Genomic DNA, 19,583 nt, shown 5'->3' on the forward strand with positions numbered 1-19,583 from the left:
ATGATTTATTACCAGATAGATTTGTGTGGAATAAATGAAACATTCCTATAAAGCGTTTGGCACTGTGAAATGTTAACAATTATCATTAATATAAAATGCTTTATTATGGAATTATATAGGGCTTTCTTCTTTACTAATATGTATCATGTTTCTCCGAATACATATGAGAACATTTTTGGCCAGAACGCAAGCTTCTGCTTTGTTGGTGCCCAATTCAGTTGCCAAGAAAAATGCATAGTAGGTATTTAATATCTATTTCATAATATATATATATATATATTTCCCCTACGTGTACCTCTGATGGACAGTCTAACCCAGGTTCCCTTGTGAGTTGGTTGGAGACTGTGACCCAAGAAAAATGTTTCATTTTGCCACTGAAAGTGAGTTCCAAGAGAATGTACTCTAAGTCGTTTGAAAAAGGGAAAAATGGCAGACCTTTCTAGAACTGGAAGGCACCAGAACCCCAGGCTCTCGGGGCTAGAAGGATCTGGGAACCTTCTGGTCCATCGTCTTCATTTCCCAGCTGAGCCCAGAGACTGCCTCATGGTCAGGCAGACGGAGGCCAGGCCAGGACTGGAGCACAGCCTCCGGACTCCTGCTTCAGTCCCTTTCCTTTTTGTCATTACTTTCTCCACCGTCATCTTCCCTTGCAATCTCTTCCCAGAGGTTGGGCTGCCTGGAATCCATGGGGATTTGTGGGATTCCATGAGAATTTGTGGGAATCCACTTCCCACCAAGGTCGTTCTGCAGAGTCGCTGCCAGGGACCAGGTGGCCTGGCATGAGATCTGAGACTCGGCATCCTTTGTTGAAGGCAAACATCATCCCTGAAGGGTCATGAAGGGCCAGGTGTGGGGAAGAGGCCTCTCCCTGTCCAAGCACGGACCAGTGTCTAGTGTGCAGGGCTGGTGAAAGGGTACCATCCAGGTCAGTGCAAAGGAGAGCACACACAGCACTGACGGGCTGAGTACGCTGTCCATCCCAGGGAGCTCTTGAAAGACTTTTCCAGTCTGCTCTTGGCTGGCTCTGCACATGGCCTACCATCGCCCTCCCCCACCCACCCACCACATTCACAGCTTTGTCCACACCATTGTCCATACCTGGATGCTCCTACCTATTCTCATCTGCTCCCATCCCCAAGTTGTTGGCCAGTGTAATTTAAATTTCAGTGCAAATATGTACTCCTCCATCAGAATTAACCACACACTCCTCTATGTTCCCACCATACTTGGTCTATTCCATCATCATAAAATTTAATCCAAGATAATTTTAGTAGGGTCTTTGCTGTTAGATCTGTATTTCCCAAATTTTAAATGCATACTAATCACTTAGAGATCTTGGTAAAACAGAGATTTAGATTCGGTTGATCTAGCCTGGGACCTGGGAGTCTGTATTTCTAACAAGCTTCCCGGTGATGCGGACACTGCTGGCCTATGGGCCACACTTTGAATAGCAAGATATTAACATAGGAGAGGGGCATAAGTACTATATAAATGAACTAAATCAAACAGAGCTAAGTAGGGGCCTGCTATGTGCTGCCCGGGGCTGACCAGAGATGCAAGCAGACCACAGGGAGCTTCTGGAACAAAGAAAATTCCTGTAAAGATTGATTAATAGTCCAGCTGGAGTGGCTCAGTGATTGAGCATCAACCTATGAACCAGGAGGTCACGGTTCAATTCCCAGTCAGGGCACATGCCCAAGTTGCAGGCTCAATGCCCAGTGTGGGGCACGCAGGAGGCAGCCTATCAATGATTCTCTCTCATCATTGATGTTTCTATCTCTCTCTCCCTCTCCCTTCCTCTCTGAAATCAAATATATATTTATATATATATATGTATAAATAGCTACTCACCCATACTTATTATTTACCCATACCATAAAGGGGAACAGACCACAAAATATACCTTGTAAAGGTTAAAGTTAATCCCAATGTTTTGCTCCATTCTCTATTTCCCCATACCAGCAGTCTTCCATAGAAACTACAAGCAGTTATAGAAGCTCAGCCTGTAGAGACAGTTAGGGTGTCTCTTCCTTCTCTTGTAAGGAGAGTCGGCCACTCTGTCGGTGGAGTGGCTTTTCTTGCTTATCCTCTCTGCTCGAGAAACTTGTTTCCACTTTAACCTCTTGTCTGTCTGGCTCACATCTTTTTTAAAAAATATATTTTGTTGATTTTTTACAGAGAGGAAGGGAGAGGGTTATGGAGTTAAAAACATCGATGAGAGAGAAACATCGATCAGCTGCCTCCTGCGCACCCCCTACTGGGGATGTGCCCACAACCAAAGTACGTGCCCTTGACCTGGAATCGAACCTGGGACCCTTCAGTGTGCAGACCAACGCTCTATCCACTGAGCCAAACTGGTTAGGGCCTGGCTCACATCTTGCATTCTCTCCTGCTTGAAGCCAAGAATACTCTTGGCTCGGGAACGGATTCTCCCCTGGGGACTCACCCCTCCAGCATCGGTACTGCTTTTGAGTTGCCTGAGAGCAGATGCCATGTCTTATTCTTCTTTTTAACACCACCTTATAGCATAATGTCTGGCTGATTATAGGTGGTTAACACACATTTGTTGAAGTGGCTAAGTTATTGGTGTTGCCTTTAAATGTGAATAAGTGATCTGGGCAGTATCAGGAAAATGTTGTTGCTGGGATGGCAGAAAGTGAGGTGATGCAGAACTTGGGGGTCACAGGAAGGCAGGATAAATCCCGAGTTGAACCAAGACCTCAGCGTTACAGATCCAGAAACTCAATTTTATCCGTCTCTTTAGGTTCTGAAGGACTGATTGGCACTAATACATAAATCAGAAGGCCAATTTATTCACTAATGTTAGAGGCCGTGTCTTTCCAGTGACTGAGTTGCTCATGCCTGCTAATGAGATACCCCCACCAACCACCCACGCTCCCCCACCAGAGCCCCACCCCCGCCCTTTTTTGCTGGGATCAAAGTAGCTAGGGATAATTTAGCTCAGAACATTGACTCTGAACACAGATGACTAAATGAACGTGTGGGGAAAATAAAGCAGGTAAAGGAAAAGCTTGAGAAATTGTCCCTGTTCCAAAAAGATTACGCTTCTATAATAGAATGCTCATTTTCTCCCACATAGTCTTTCTCCTTGGATGGCACTGGATAAAGACAGATAAAGTCTGTGTTTCCAGACTCCATGTTGACCAGCCACTCCTCCTCCAGCCAACACATCCTTCCACCAGGAAGCCCAGCTTCAACATAACTGATTCGCTCACAGCTCTTTCTAACAGCATCTAGTCTTGAGGACACATGCAAGTGGGCATTTTCATGGCAGGCAACATGTGTGTGGCACCTAGAATCTCAGGGTGGGGATGCTTCTGCAGAAAGTATTCCATTTATTTGACGCTGACTCTCCTTGTCCCCCAATTCTGGGGACCCCTCATTTGGCTTCTTCTCTTGACAGTACCACTGAGGCATTGGGCAGAGTGGGACAGATTGAGATCTAGTCAATGGGCCGGCCAGAAAGCTGGACTCTCCTGCAGCCTGGGAGCTGGCTGGGAAGGGGGCTCACAGCCTTGGTCCACTTACATGTTTGCCTTATGCTGACTGAGCTGGGGTTTTCTTGTACCTCTTGTGGACAGCCAGCTTGTGACTCTCTCAGCATCACAACTAAGCCACCAGCCATGTGACATCCTGTGAGTCACTGCTCTCTGGTCTTTAGTTTCAAATAGGCCCTATGGTCTCATCCAGCCCTAAGATGACCAACTTAAAGTAATTTATATTTATAACCTGCTTTAAAATACAACATTTTATGGAATCCCACAATTCTATATTTATCTATGGGGAGAATGAATCTTGGAGAAGATAAGCACCTCATCTTGAATCATCCGCCTAGCAAACTAGGTCTCAAACACAGATCAAACGTCTCATTTTCTTAATCATTGATAGATAATGTCTCCTGGGACCTGGACAAGGAGGATTTTTTTTTTTAACTTATCCGGCTCCTTTGCTTTCTCTTTTCCTTGCCTCTCCCATTTCAGGGACTGGGCTGCTTTTACCCTCTTTGCCTTCTTTCTGCTGAGTTCCCCATGTTCTCTTTCAGTCTTCATCTCTCTTTCTCCCTTCCACCTTTCCTTCTTCTCCCTTCCCTATTCATCCCTTTCTTAGCCTCCTTCTCCCTCCCTGACCCCTTTCTCGGCATGCATACCAACCTCTCTTGGTAAATATTGCTGGGTTCTGCTTTTGTAAAGATGTCTTCCCACACTCCTGGGTGAATCTGTGAGTCAGTGAGGGCAGGAGGATGGTGTCCAGGTACAGCCTAAGGACCAGGGTGGTGTTTCCTAGTCTAGTGCAGTGGCTTCAAGTATCAGGTAAAGGATGGCTGGCCTACATTGGAATCACCAGTGGTAGGAGACACATATTCATTAGGGTCAGGGTGAAAACTTAGTACTCTGTATTTTACAAAAGCTCTCCTCAGGTGATTAGATGAGTGGCAAGGTTCATACTTGTGCCCACAAGGCCCTGCCCCTAATGGTGAGCCAGTGAGTGGCCAAGTGTCCACAGGAGGACCATACCAAGAGGGTCGCCTAAGGTAGAGGTCTTTCTTGTAGGTCATGGAACATCAGCTAGTGAATTTGGCATCTGCTCCCTCCACATCCTAGGTGGATGTCCCATCAGTGATACCTCCGGATCAATAGGGGGAGCTCTTGCTTCTGCCACATTTGTGCAAGCAGAGTCTTCTGATCTGCATTCCTTCTATTTTTGGGTATCAAACCTGCTGCCCCAAACCAGAGATGTGTCCATTCCTTTCACCCTTTTAGATGCCACTTCCTTCTCTTATACAGTTGTCACCCCTGTTATTGGCTGGAAAGGAGAAGAGAAGAGCAATTTTCACTCAGTTGTCTCTAATTGAATATGAGTTTCCTAATTAAATTAAATTCCTAATTAAATTAGGATCCTAATTAAATATCAGGACTGCCCCACATGAGATCTCTGGGGGACACACATTCAGAAGTTGGTAGAATCTTTGAGGCCATCTAGTCTACCTGTACCAATGAATCCCCTCTGCCTGTTGCTGAAAGGTAAATAATGTTGCAGATAAGCTCTGTGCTGCATCATCACCAAGCTCTTTGCTGGGATCACACTCTGCCTTTTGTTTACACCAAATGCCATCAGTGGGGGCAATATCGCCCCCAAAGTGCTAAAAATATTGTGATTTTAGATATTACAATGGTTCCAGGAGGCCATTGGAAATAAAATATAGCATATAGCTATGATATTAAATTTTCACGGGGACATTTGTAATAGTGTCAACAATAAAAATAAAGTTAAAAAATGTTTTCATGGGGGGAAGGTGATAAGGAAACACATGTTGAAAAAGTTTCTTAGAGGGGACAAAACCTAGAAAAGGGTTGAGAAACACTGATTTATGCAAAGGGGTCTGTGTCTGTGGCTGAGAAGTTAAAATTATGCCAAGTCATCTACACCCTTTCATTCTGCATCTCCTGTGTCCAAGGACGAAGAAGTCAAAAATAAAATTCTCCTCTAACTGCATAGCTCTGGTCATTTGTTCCACGCATATAGCTTTAGCTCTGAGCATTAGTGGCCTTGCATCATTTGTATGTATCTGTTCCATCTTCATAACTAATTAGAAAACCTTTTAGGGTAGAGACCATGTGCTCATTTGACAGTTCATTAATTTATCCATTCATCTATCAAACATTCATTGAACACCTCTAGGCATGGGGCTATAATCTAAAGAGACAAAGAATGCAGGATATGGTCTCCAACTTGAAAGACATCCCAGTAAGTAAAGAATGGTGGAACAGTGATTCAAGCATAACAATAGAGATGTGTATAAGTTGCATAGAGAGGATCTTTCCCATTTGGGAGGAGGCAGTGCTTGAGCAGAGCCTCGAAGGAAAAAGGAGTTTCCCAGGTAAAGAAAGAATGTGGAATAGGAAGAACATTCCAGACCAAACTGAAAGCTTCCAATATTCCTGGAGATGGTACAGGTGGGAAGGGACTAGGAATGACGTCAGGCTAAAGCAAAAGGCGCCTTCAAGCTTATTCTAATGACATGGATTTTACCCATAAAGCAATGTGATGCCACTGGGGAATTTAAGTTAGCCAGTGGCATAATTAACTCTTTTGACTGCAATGTGGATACGAACAGGTGAGGACTGGAGCCCGGTTAAGAGATGTTGCAACAATGCAGAGTTGGTGATGCCTGGACGAGGATAGTGGGTGGGTTTTTGGGAATCCAGAGAACTTGTTGAGGATGTGGGGTTAAGTAAAAATGGGTACCACCACTTTGAAGGGAGATTCGTCACTATTAAAACCAAAAAAAGGGAATAGTCTGTGATTCAGAAATGTCAATTATGGTTACCTACCCTAAAGAAGAATTATTTTTTCAGCGTTGTTTGTTTAAAAGAATCAGACCAGCATGTTCATTGATAAAGAACTAGATAAAGAATATGACATTAAAAGGAATGAGCAGCACCTCCCTATAGCAAAAATGGTTCTATCTCGAACACATTCTATGACTGAGTTGGAAAAAAAGCCAGTTGTAGAATGATAAGTACAAGTGTTGATGTCCTAACGAAAACTCATTGTGGCATATGAAGAGCCCCTTTGCAAATAGCTGCTTTTCCACTTTCTCACCCTACAGTGGACTTGTTAGGCATGGTCTCACGCACCCACACAGCACTTCTACTGTCTTCTTATTTCCTTAAAAAAACTACTTAATATCCAACCGATACAAAATAACATTTATAGAATGCATATAGGGATACAATCAGCACTCCTGTGCTCACCACCAACTGTAAGAACGGGAAAACATTGTCATTATTTTCAATGTCTTGTGTGTCCCTCTTAAATCGATCCTGTCCTTCCCCTCTTGGAGGTAACCATTTGCCTGAACTTAGTTGATAGTTTCACATATGTGTTCACATCATTCAGTTTTGTGTGTTTTGAGCTTTGGCATTCTTCTTTCACTTAGAGTTATATTTTTGAGGTTCCATGTTTGTATTAGTCAGAGTTCTGCAGAGAAATAGAACCAAACGATCTATGTAAAGGAGACCTATTATGAGGAGGTGGCTTGTGTGCTTATGGAGACAGAGAAGTCCCACCATCTGCTGTCCCTAGCTGGAGACCTGCTGGTGTCATTGCAGTCTGAGTCTAAAGACCTGAGAACCAGGAGAGCTGGTGGTACAAATCCCAGTGCAAGGGCAGGAGAAGACCTATGTCCCCGCTCAGTAGACAGGCCGGAAGCAAAAGGGGCAAATTCCTTCTTCCTCTGCCTTTTGTTCTATGTGGGCCCTCAATAGATTGGATGAAACTCATCCATATTGATGCGGGTAAACTATTCTAATAAACCCACTGATTCAAAAGCAAATCCCATAGGTACACCCCGAAACAATGTTTATTTAATCTGGGCTTCTTACGAGTGAACATTTTCCTGGCAATTCTCAAGTAATCAGGCACTAAGTGTGTTTACTTGTGGCTCTTAAAGACTATTTATACCCAGGAAATAAGGTTGTACTTAGTGTTTGTATGAGTTTATATGTGAGGACTCGTAAGGGATGTACTCTACGTTGTGTGTTCTCCGTGCTTCCTCTGAGTTCTTCCTTACATTCTGTGAATTTGGAGGGAAGTAAGGAAGGTAGCATTGGCATCAAGGACAAATGGGAGGAGAAGCAAGGGGGACTCATAGCATAGTCTCTGAGAAGGGCAGATGCCCAGGCATTGTACTGGAGAACATGCTTATATCACTATTTGGCAATGGTTGGTTGGTTATCAGTGAACCAGAGCAGAAGACCGGACGGAAACCATGACACCCACCCCGCCATAACTTTGGGTTTCCTCCAAAACTATTTCCCTTCTGAATGTGGATGCAGTGAGCTGGATAGAGGATATAAGTCGACTTCAGGAAGCTCTCTCCACACCCTAGAGCCTGAGGAGGTCATTGCCGACCCTCTCGCCTCTGCCTTTGGTCAGACCTGTCTTCAGTTCCATGGGAGGCTTTGAGGGTCATCTGTACCCAGGGCTGTCTTTCTTCCTCTATGGACTTTATCACGCACGACTCGTGTTCAGGGCCTTGATATGCAACATCCCCGTTCAGTATCCCCCACGCTGTCCCTGGAGCAAAGGAAGATGGGCCAGGCTGCAGCAAATATACTATGTTGGCTTGGTGAAGATACTGAGCGCCTGCATTTTAGTAGCCCAAGAGCTGCATAGCATCCCTGGACAGCTTGTATTCATCAGCAAGATATATCATCAGAGGAACTTTATGTACCGCAAGCAGTGGCAGCATCTCACTCTGTATATGACCTTCTTCCTGAGTGGGTGTGTAGATGTGGTGAGCCAGAACCTGCTGCCCCAGAGGTGTGCTGCTCTGGAGCAAGGTGCCCAGGTCCTGGGCATGTCTCTACTTCTGCCCCTGATGGTGTCTCACATACAGGACTCAGACGGCGTGGAGCTGCAGTCTCACATCCTGCTCATCCAGGCCGTCTTCCTGCTGACGCTTGTGGTCATTGCAGAATTCTGGGCTCCCAACGCGCTGCAGCTCTGGGTGATGAAGGCCTTTTTGTATATGATTCTAGGCTCTTGGCTGATGCAGATAGGCTTCATGCTGTACAAACCCATCTCGGGCCATCAGTGGATGGACAATGACAAAAACGACATTATATTTGTCACCACCTTCTTCTGCTGGCATGTGGCTTTCATTGCCATTTTGATGATGTGGATCTACGGCTTCTCCTTTTGGTGGTATTGTTACATTTGTTGATGTCTGAAGCTGGGCGGGCCCAGAATGGTTCCTGTCACCTGCACATTCTGGAGCACCTGGTTGAGAAATTGAGGGAAGTGGAGCTGTCAGGAGGACCCGGTGCCCTTCCTTCAGAGGTCCCACCTGATGCAGGAGACTCTTCTAGGACGGGCAGGCCCCCTGCGCCCTTCTGGCTTCTCTCAGTCTCATTTGCTGAGCCGTGTGCAGAGGAAAGGTGATAGGCGTGTGACTATGACCTTCACGCTTAGCTCCCCGAGTATTTCCCCTACCTCTCCTCACTCTCTTCAGCTCCAGCCAAGGCAGTCTGTCTGCTCACCCTACTCCTCTCTGCACTCTCCACTCCCCTCCAGGCGAATGGAAAAATAATATACTAAATCTTGCCTTTGGGTCTCGATAAATACCCTTCACCCACCACATAGAATACCAACTAGTCATGTTTAGTACATCTTCATAATTTACATACTGTATTACATCATAATAGTTTACCTCTCATAATAACCACCTCCACACCCGTCCTCTTTATGGATCTCTTCAATACTCATACTGAGTCGGAACTGCCATTTTGAATATATAGAACTATTAGAACTGTTACTGAATTCTTTGTTTTGATTACTTTATAATTTGTCAAAAGGAAAGTCAGGTCCTTTTTTTCAGCTTTATTGAGGAATACTCAATATACCAAAAAAATCGCACATACTTCATGTATATATTTTGGTGAGTTTGGACCTGTGTAATACCGTGGGGCAATGTCCTCCTCAGAGTCTAGTGGAACAGAGTAACACCCCACATGCAGTGAGGCTCAAAAGGGCTCATCTGCTTCCAGAATTTCTGTCTCTCTCCCCCTGAGTGTGTTCTGTAAGATCTTCTATCTGTGTATACCAGTCCATTGCTGTGTACATATCTCAATCGATTTCCAAGTAGTAGACCCACGTGGGCCCACTCCTTTCTGGTTTTCATGTATAATACAGTTCAATGGCTTGCTTATTTCACACCCTTTTCTTTTTAATCCTACAGCTACCCTATGAGATTGGTTTATAGATGATAATCTAAAATTCCAAGGAAGTGGCTTCAGGGGGCTAGTCATTTTGCGATGTCACATCATGCCATAGCTGGGTGTCAAGGAGGGTTGGAATTCTGAGGAGTAGAGGTAAATTATTGGGGACTTGCAAAACTGTCTCTGTGTCACCATTCTGCTTCTCTCCCTGCTGTTCCCAGAAGATGGAGCATGTGTCAGGTATTCCTAAGGTTCCCAACCATCTGCGGAGCCTCCCCTGTGAAGGGAAACCACCATTGTTCTGAGGTTGCAGCTTTAAAATGGCAGCATCAGCCCCCATTTGGACTTCTGATAGTGCCCTGGGATTTTCCAGCAACGAAGGCTCCCAGTTGTCTCTTAACCTTTTGCACTCGGATGTCGAGATTAAAATTACTCTTTGAATGTATCAATAATTTGAAATATAAAAAAATCCAAATAAATAAGTTGGTATGAAAAGAAACTCCAGTTTTTTATTCTACTGCCGCGCTTTGTAAAATCTAGGGTATTTAAAAAATTAAATCCCGAGTAGAATAAAGGAATCTAGAAAAAAGCAAGCGAGTGCAAAGGGTTAATGGAGGATTCCCTGGCCAGCCCTCCTGGCCCCGCCCCGGCAGGGTAGTCCAGATTTCTCCAGGCTTCTGGGCCTGTGGAGTTCTGGCCCTTCGTTCAGCTTCTGTGCTTCTTCTTGTTCCTGGTGACCAGCAGAGCTCAGCAATTTCCCCTGTAGGTTCTGCTGTGTTCCTGGTTGGCCCCTCTGGTCCCATCTCCTTGGGTTTCTCCCCAGAACCTTGGGCATCTTTCCAAGCCTTGCTCAGCCTTGCAGCTCCTTGTTCCTGTAGCCTCGTTGAACCTCCTCTAGTGACCTGAACTTGGGGTGGTAGAAAATCTGCTATATCCTTTCCTAGTGATACAGCAAAACTCTGTTTCCTACTTCACTCAGGCCTCCTCTTTGTGATATTAAGAGCATATTTTGGATTTTTTTAACCTAAAATGATACTTTTTTGTTGTTATAATCAGACCTCATCTTGAGGCAATAGCTTTCACTAATTAAGGGATGTTGTATACAAGGATAAATAAGCAAAGCCCACATATAATATTTTGAGATATTTTCACTCTACAAAGGTAAACATTGAAGAGATACCAAAAGCTACAAGTTGACAGAGCTGTCACATTTCTGAGGACTTTTGAGGTCCTATTAGATATGGATGAGCTCATTCTTGTAGTAATTTAATGCCTAGAAATATTATGGCTCACAACTTGTATCTTTCAAATAAAATAATAAATATTAATAGGAGTCTACAGAGCCACCAAGGATTATTAATGGGGCCTGAGATAATGGTGGAATGGGCAGGCTTCCTGTTTAGATGATAAGGACATTTCTTTATTCCTACATCACAATATGTATGCGCACTCTGACAGTAGTCCTAAACTTTGAAATGTAAAACCAACTGAAGATACATTTTGGGAAGAACAAAACCAAAAAAAAAAAACACAAAACAAACATGGTTTTGGAGAGAAAGGTGTCGTCTTCACCACTATCCACCAGAGGGCACTATCTCTACATGTGCCCATTGAGGCATTTGCTTTCCAGTTAGTATTGAACTATCCATTTAATAGAAAGAGGAAAGAAAAATACAGAAGCAAGGGTTAACTAAGAATCCATTAATATAATGAAGGTCTGTGTGTTTCCTGTTAAACTTAAATGTGTGGATATGATAAGCATAATATTTAATCAATAGCTACAGATTATATTTTTAGATCTATAAACAGATACATATGTATAGATATCTACACATATATAGATATATAGATATGTATGTATCTCAAAAACACAGCAGTGTAAATATCCCTTTAGCTAAAATGGCTGCTTTTTAGCAACCTTATAAAAATAATCAAAATGCTCTTTTTAGTTTTATCTATAATAATAAAAGTGTAATATGCAAATCAACCGAACAGCGGAACGACTGTCTGGACAACCTTCCGGACAAAGCCGGGGTTGAGAAGACCTACTCTTGCATGAATTTTGTGCATTGGGCCTCTAGTCAGATAATCATGCAATAAGTCATTGGTGAATGAGTAAACAAAGAATCTGGTACAGTAGCATAGATGAAATGTCAGTTTAATTCTGATCTTGGTTTTGAAGAGTAAGTGGGAATTTGTTAGAGTAGTTCAGGAAGGCATTCTAAGGTCTTGTAAGTTCCTGTACTCAGACACCTAACTTGGCATTGCAGTTCCAGTGATGGGACTTCATGGCCTAATGGTTCCAGAGAAAAATATTGAGTTCCTGCCCCCTAGGAAGGGTGACTAAGGAAGAGCCACACAAAATTGTTTTATGGACAGTTTGAGAACATGCTTTTCAGGGCTGAGAATTGATTGAGGACAAAGTATAAACCCCTAGTCTGATTTCTTTTTCATGGAATGTACTTAGCTAATGTTTATTGTCTCCCCTTTTAAACCAATGGAAAATTAGATAACCCACAGCCAACCAGAGGAAACTATCTGGAAAGGAGGGGAAGAGGTGGAAAACAAAACTTGGATCTTAGGTTGAATTTTCCAGCTTATATGAGAGACAAGTCATTATCTATTCATTGATTACTTGTTAAATTTCTAGAAGGATGTTACATCCAAAAGGTACATTAGAAATAAATGGGCAGATCCCTGTTTTCCCAAAACATAAAGTGAGGTTAAAGAGGCAGAACTTAAACTTAGGACTTAAACTATCATTGGATAACAGTGACAAAGAACCTGTCAATGCACACAAAATAGTATGGACTAAAGGCCTTAGTATGGGAAGAGTCTGATACATTCAAGGGGATCCAGGAGATTGGGTCACATAAAGACTGGTAGAATCTGGAACCCTTTAGAACAGGTGTCACTGTGCATTCTCAAAGAGCTGGGTTCTGTTGATGGGGATAATTCTGCCCCTAATCAATCTCAGTGGCAGTAAGAGCATGGCAACATGAGCAATGCTGGTGAGTCTCTGAGGGGAAGGGCTCCACGGCTTTGAGTCCCCAAATAAGGCAAATCACTCACCTTCCCACTCATTAATAGATCTGAGTCATTCAGGGACACCATGAGTGGCTCTTAGTTATTCATGCCCTCTGTTTTCCTTTGTTCTGCTTTTGTGTTTCCCCACTCCATTTTCCCTACCTTATGCTACCATATATTTGAGGACAGGACCCCATTCATAAGACAACTAAGTAAAATGCAGATCAAGCCATCATGTGTCATACCTCCTCCAGGTGGAAGGCTAGCATGAGGTTTAGGATTAGCCAATGATTTCTTTTTTCTCAAGTTGATATTATTATTGTGTGGAGTGAGTATTGAAAGCCTTCCCAAATTATTAGGAAGTTTGAAAGTAGAAGAGGTGAGAATGGAAAAACAAGAATGAAGAAATTATAGGATGAGTAAGGGGAAGATGTGGAGAGCTTTGTGCCTATACCCCAATAAGACTGTCCTATCATAATCAAGCCCCTTGTCACCAGCCTTGTGTATAGTTATGGAACACAACCAACTGGGAAGTTTCTGCCAAACCCCACTTTCCTGTACTCAAATCTATCTATATATATAAAGGCCTAAGCGACTGTCCGACCGTTTGACCATTTGCCTGATAGCTATGATGCATAATGACCACCAGGGGACAGACGCTCCAACCAGTAGAGGAGGGAGCCTGATTCTGCATGGAATCAGCCATAGGTTAGGTAGCTGCTGGGGCACTGTCGGCCCCGAATCTGCTTCACCTGCACCCTGGACCCAGAGAGGAGGGCTCCCCGCAGGGAAGGCCGAGGGACCTCACCAGTGCATGAATCCATGCACTGGGCCTCTAGTGTCTTAATAATCTTATTAAACAAATCCATGGCAGGCCTTGTGAATGACAAACAAAAGTCCTAAAGATTGAAGATCTATAGAACTTAGACATTGTGCAAACCCTTTTAGTGCCTACGAAAAACAAAGATGAAAAGGCAAGGTCCCTACTCTCATAGAGTTCAGTCTAGTAAGGAAGATAGGTACACCAATGGATGAAAACAATGACTTGTTCATTGTAATGACGGGAGATGTACACGATGATGTGTGTAGAGCCATTGCAGTAGCTTCTACCATGCTTGGTTCACCACAAAGATTATATGTAGACCAGTTCTTGATGGGTAACTAGTTATTTCTGAAGCAGACCGGGATTGAGATGACATTTCAGGCAATGGGAATGCAAGCACAAAGACATGGAGGTTGGAAGTGAGAATACGGAGCAATGCGTAAGAAAGAACAATGCCTTGTCTGGTCAACAGGAGGCACCATGAGTGTTGAAAGCCTTTGATAGCTTCTTTCCATATAGATATTGTTTACTTCCTCTTTTATAACATCTGTAGGAAAGGAAGTTTAACTAAACATGAGGATACACACAAGAAGTGGCAAGAGGAATTATACAGAAAAGTAGATCATTGAGAGGAAGTCCAAGGGGTTTAATTTTAAGGGGTGGTAGAAGATGACGCTGGGAGGGAACCCAAAAGCCAGATCTGGTGAAGCTCAGATACTGTACTAAGGAGTTTGACTTTAGGACATTGAAGAGTCTTTGAAAGGTTTTAACAATAATAATATCAAAAGATTATGGCGGCAGTGTGTGAAGAGTGCTTGGAAAGGAAAGAGCCTGGAGCTAGGGAGGTGATTTTAAGAAACGGATGCAGTAGTCTAGGTGAGAGATGACAGGGGCCTGAAGTAAGGGAGTGACTTACTTTATGGATGGAGAAGAGAGGACAGGTTCCAGGGATATGTAGGAGAAACCACAAGGCATGGTCCTCCATTGCATGTGGAAGTATTAGAGAGAGAGAGGGGAAAACAGAGCAAGAGAGGAATCAAAGGTGATTTTCAGGTTTCTGGTTTACGGTAGATCATTGGATGAGTTGTGGTTCCAGTGACAGAGATTGGGAATACAGGAAAAGGAGCAGGTTGGAATGAAAAAGAAAGAAAGGTCAGATCAGCATTGAAAATATTGAGATGAAGGTGCTGGTGGATGTTCATGTAGAGATGTCACATAGCTCTTTGGGCATTTAGAACTAGAGATAGGGAAATAAGTTTGGACCAAAAACACAGATTTTGGAATCATCCACATGGCACAGGATAAGTAACTCAGGGAATGCTTATAAAAGGAAGAGCAAAGGGCTGAGAAGGGAGAAAGAAAAACATGGATATAAATTTACAATACAAACACTTGCCCCGCAACCCCACCTGGAGTGTGGGCTCTCCAGCCTGCCCAACGCCACCCACAGCCACCACCACCTTTCAGAATGGCCAGCAGGGGACCTGCCTGTGGCCTGAGCCAGAAGATGCAGCAGAAGAATGCGAAACAGTACAATGCAGACCTGGAGCAGATCCTGATCCAGTGGATCACTGCCCAGTGCGACAAGGATATGGGCCGGCCCCAGCCCAGGCGTGAGAATATCCAGAATAGGCTCAGGGATGGCACACGGTGCTGCGTGAGCGCATTAACGGGCTGCATGTACCCTGAGGGGCTGGCCCAGTGACGAAGATCCAGGCCTTCTCCATGGCCTTCAAGTGGATGGAGCAGATGTCCCAGTTCCTGACAGCAATCAAGCGCTACGGCATCTGTAGCACCGACATCTTCCAGACCGTGGACCTCTGGGAAGGAAAGAAATGGCCTGTGTGCAGAGGACACTGATGAAACTGGGTGGACTGGCAGTAGCCTGGGGTGATTTTCTCTGGGGATCCCAACTGGTTTTTAAGAAGTCCAAGGAGCCCTAACTGGTTTGGCTCAGAGGATAGATCGTCGGCCTGTGGACTCCAGGGTCCCAGGTTCGATTCCGGTCAAGGGCATGTACCTTGGTTGCAGGCACATACCCAGCAGGGAGTGTGCAAGAGGCAGCTGATCGATGTTTCTCTCTCATCGATGTTTCTAACTCTCTATCCCTCTCCCTTCCTCTCTGTAAAAAATCAATAAAAAATCTTACTTAATAATAGACAAACATGTAAATTGACCGTACCTTCACTACGCCCACAGCCAATCAGAGTGAGTATACAAATTAAGCCAAAAAAGATGGCGGTTAATTTGCATACATAGGTGCCCAGCGCCTGTGTCCCAGGAACATCCTGGCACCCAGGTCACTGTGAGGTAAGGCCATGTGGGCCCAGAGCAGCCTGGGAAGGGCCTGAGCCAGGGGGCTCCTGGGCAGGGCCAAGCCTGCAATCAGAACGAGGGGACAGGAGTGGAGCCTGCAATCGCAGGGAGCTGGGGGTCCCCTGCCCAAGGCCGAAAGCTTTTGGCCTGGGCAGGGGCGGAGCCGGCGATCAGAGGGAGCTGAAGGGCCCCTGCCCAGGCCTAAAGCTTCAGCCAGAGGCTTTAGGCCTGGGCAGGGCCCAGCCCGCGATTGGTGTGAACTATAGAGGAAACACCTTTTCTGACTGCACATTGGCTAAGCTTCCTGTATGCCACTGTTAATATTCTTAGTAACTTGGGTAATAAGAATCCAAAAAGGTGCTCTAGAGTTTTTCCACCATACTTCTGGAGAAAAAAAACGAAGGTCCGCTGCTGGAGGGCTAAGAAATGTCATATCCTGCCCTAGCTGGTTTGACTCAGTGGATAATGCCTTGGCCTGCGGACAGCAGGGTCTGGGTTCGATTCTGATCAAGGACATCTACCTAGGTTGCAGGCTCCTCCCTGGCCGGGGCCCAGATCAGGGCTCATGCAGGAGGCAACCAATCAAAGTGTTCCTCTCACTTTGATGTTTCTCTCTGTCTTTCCCTTTCTCTTCCACATTCTCTAAAAGTCAATGGAAACATATCCTCAGGTGAGGATAAAAAAAAAAAAGAAAGAAAGAAAGAAATGCATATCCTATGAAAGACACATCTTGAAAATGCCTAAAGAAAGTTGTCATTTTTTTCTTGGTGAAGGGACTGGAGTCTGTGTTGATGAAAACACCTTGGTGGCTGTGGTGACTGGCAGTGGCTGCAGCAGCGGGGTGATGGGGCTAGTGCCTTCCCCTGATCAGCCCGGTTGCCTCCCACAAAGGGAGGCCAGACTGCAGCTTAGGCCCGCTCCCCGTGGGACATCCCCTGAGGGCTCCCAGTATGTGAGAGGGGGCAGGTTGGGCTGAGGAACGCCCCCACCTCCCCAGTGCACGAATTTCGTGCACCAGGCCCCTAGTATATATATATATATATATAAAAAAAGAAGTCCAAGAAGAGCTCTCAGAACTTATCGGACAACTAGCTGCAAGAGGGTAAGAACGTGATTGGGTTATAGATGGGCACCTACCACAGGGCGTCTCAGGCAGGCATGACTGGCTATGGGATGTCATACCAGTTCCTCTGATCCATCCTCAGCCCTGGATGGCATATTTTTATTTTATGTTATTTATTTATTTATTTATTTATTTATTTATTTATTTATTTTTAGCAGTGACATTCCCTAGGAGCCACTGGAGCTCTCAAGCTCCCCTCTGCCAGGGTGGGGGCCTGGCCTGGTGTGTCTCCTCTGGGGGTGCCCAGTGGCAGCCTCTCCCCCTGTGCTTACTAATACATTCCCTTCTCCAAACTCACAAAACCTGAACCAACTGGCCTCTTCTTTTTCCCTGACCAAAATTTAGGGCCTTTTCCTCCTCCTTCAGACCTCTTCTCCCTGGATCTCTGTGCCGTCAATCCATTCCTTGGCTGGGGGTCAGCAACAATGCCTTTGGGCCTTCCTTCCACAAATATGCCTTGCTCACAGCTGTGGCTGCAGGACTTACTGTATAGGGAAGGGTCTGTGGCAGCTGCCACCCCTGCACAGCTGGACTGGGCTCTCCACACACTGAAGGAAGCCTGCCCTGGCAGAGGCCCTCCCGGCTCCTCATTTTCCATTCCCCTCGCTGTGGCTAAGGGATGGTGTGAGGGGAGAGAGGAGGAAGGGCTTCCCACTAGGGACTGGGGCTTGAAGTATCTGAATTTGCTGGTTTAAATAAATAATCTCTGTGTTGTTGGTTTTTTTAATTACAACACTAGCTGGCAAAAAGAATAGATCTGTGGAACAGAGGGCAAGAACTGACATACTCTGTAACAATAGTGTTTGATTGTCTGAGCTTTTATTTCCATTTTTATTATAGGAAGACAATAATCATCAAATGTCATCAGGAAAAGTTATGGAAGTCTTGTTTAGTTTTCTTATATTACCACTAGAGGCCCGATGCATGAAATTCGTGCAAGGGGGCTTGGCCCTCGCAACCCCAGCTTCATACGGAAGGTTGTCCGGAAGGTCGTCCAGATGGTCATTCTGCTCTTTGGTCTAATTAGCATAATAGCTCTTTATTATACAGGATAATTACACTCTAGTGGTGGTGAGTGGTACTTACTATTCACACCAGATGTTTAGACTGAGGGATAGGACTAATTATAGTATATAGGTTGCTCATTTTATAAGTCTTCCATTATAAACTTTAGGTATGATGGGCACATGTAGGAACATTGATAGAACAATTAGCTTATTATTCACTAGTTGAGCATTGTGTTCTAAGAGCAGAGATAGTGAATTAGAGTTAACTTACAGGGGTCACCTAGTCCACCTGTGGTCTCCATGCTTGGCTTTGTAACATTCAACATTTATCTCCTCAGATGAACTTGGACAGTGCCGTGATCAAGCCTGAGGGGAATGAAAATATTTTGCATGACCAGATCAATATTTAGAAAAGCTCTTGTTGGGTTTAATGTTGGGCCCAACCCAGTAAGTTATACTTTGACTGGAATAAATGTAGATTCTTGCCCTTGGTTTCTGAAAAGTGACTGAATAAATAAGGGATGGGAGAGTTAATAGTGAAATGAGAGAGCACCCAAAGCTAACCCCACTTCCGGCCACACTAATAAAACATGCAACATGGACAACAGTTGTCTGCGTTCTTCCCTGGGGTGAGTGCAGACTGTTTGAGTTGTGCTAGACACTCCAACCAACAAAAGAGGAACCAGCTGGCAAAGAGGCGGTTGAAGAATTGCTTAATGACTAGCAAGAGGGGTTGGAGATAAGCAGAAGGTTGTGATGTCTTCATAAATTTGAGGACATTGTCCCGCTTAAGAGGACTTAAATGAATTCTGTGAAGCTTCGGAGGGTAGAACTTCTGTACATAGAAAGAAGATAAAGGCAGGCAGTTCATAGTAGGAAGAATCTTCCTAACCAGTTCCTCTTTTCATAAATGGAATGGCAGCCCTGGGAGGCAGTGAGCTCCCCACAGCTGGGGGTGTTCAAGCAGAGTGATACTGCAGAGGAGAGTCCTGGAGATGGCAGGAAATTGAGCTAGATGACGCTGAGATTTGGCGATGTGAAATGTCCCATTCAGTTGCTTCCTTTTCTCATCCTGAGTACAATTCTGGTTCATGAGTGTGTTTGTTTTTTTCTCCCCATACAGAGATAATCTGTTCTACAAATCTCATAATTCTGCTGGAGGATGAAATCTTTGCTGATTTTTTCAACACATTTCTTTCTCTCCCGGTAAGTTTTCTCACTCAGACTTAAATCCACATGTTTCATCAACAGACAAGTAGTGAATCTCACTGAGCCACGTGCCTTTAAAAAAAAACACAACTTATCAAATAAAAACTTTTCAATTTGAGCAAGTAAATATGAATTAGAATTTCCTCTAAAATATCCAGGAGCTTCCCATCATTGATATAACTCAGTCCTAAGTCCCCACCTCCTTAATTGCCTTTACCTGCCCACCACACCCTCTGCTGGTACCCAGTAGTCTACCCAACGGAGCACCCCTGGCATGCTTCCTCCTCTGCACCTCTACTGAGCTATGTTCTTAGTTTCTGTAGTTCCACCTACCA

The 19,583-nt window shown here is 44.5% G+C and overlaps 2 protein-coding genes and 1 pseudogene across 4 annotated transcripts in view; all 3 read left to right on the plus strand.

Annotated features, from left to right (window-relative positions):
• The first annotated feature begins 7,975 nt into the window (after positions 1-7,975).
• LOC103290009 (transmembrane epididymal protein 1-like) lies at positions 7,976-8,749 on the plus strand. The gene has a single exon (XM_008145921.3). It carries the CDS (start codon positions 7,976-7,978, stop codon positions 8,747-8,749), a length of 774 nt encoding a protein of 257 aa, XP_008144143.2.
• A 3,992-nt stretch (positions 8,750-12,741) lies between these two features.
• Positions 12,742-19,583, plus strand: part of RGSL1 (regulator of G protein signaling like 1) — a 70,888-nt gene continuing 64,046 nt past the window's right edge. For all 3 annotated transcript variants that reach the window (XM_054711451.1, XM_054711450.1, XM_054711449.1), the window contains exons 1-2: positions 12,742-12,754; positions 19,163-19,245. In XM_054711451.1, the coding sequence (XP_054567426.1) occupies positions 12,742-12,754; positions 19,163-19,245 (96 nt within the window). The remainder of the gene's footprint in view (positions 12,755-19,162; positions 19,246-19,583) is intronic.
• Positions 15,044-17,103, plus strand: LOC103290082 (transgelin-2-like; annotated as a pseudogene).

Source organism: Eptesicus fuscus, chromosome 22 (assembly GCF_027574615.1).
Source record: "Eptesicus fuscus isolate TK198812 chromosome 22, DD_ASM_mEF_20220401, whole genome shotgun sequence".
Lineage (NCBI taxonomy): Eukaryota > Metazoa > Chordata > Mammalia > Chiroptera > Vespertilionidae > Eptesicus > Eptesicus fuscus.

Coding starts and splice junctions, on each gene's coding strand:
- LOC103290009 (XM_008145921.3), top strand. CDS start 7,976: ATGGGAGGCTTTGAGGGTCATCTGTACCCAGGGCTGTCTTTCTTCCTC.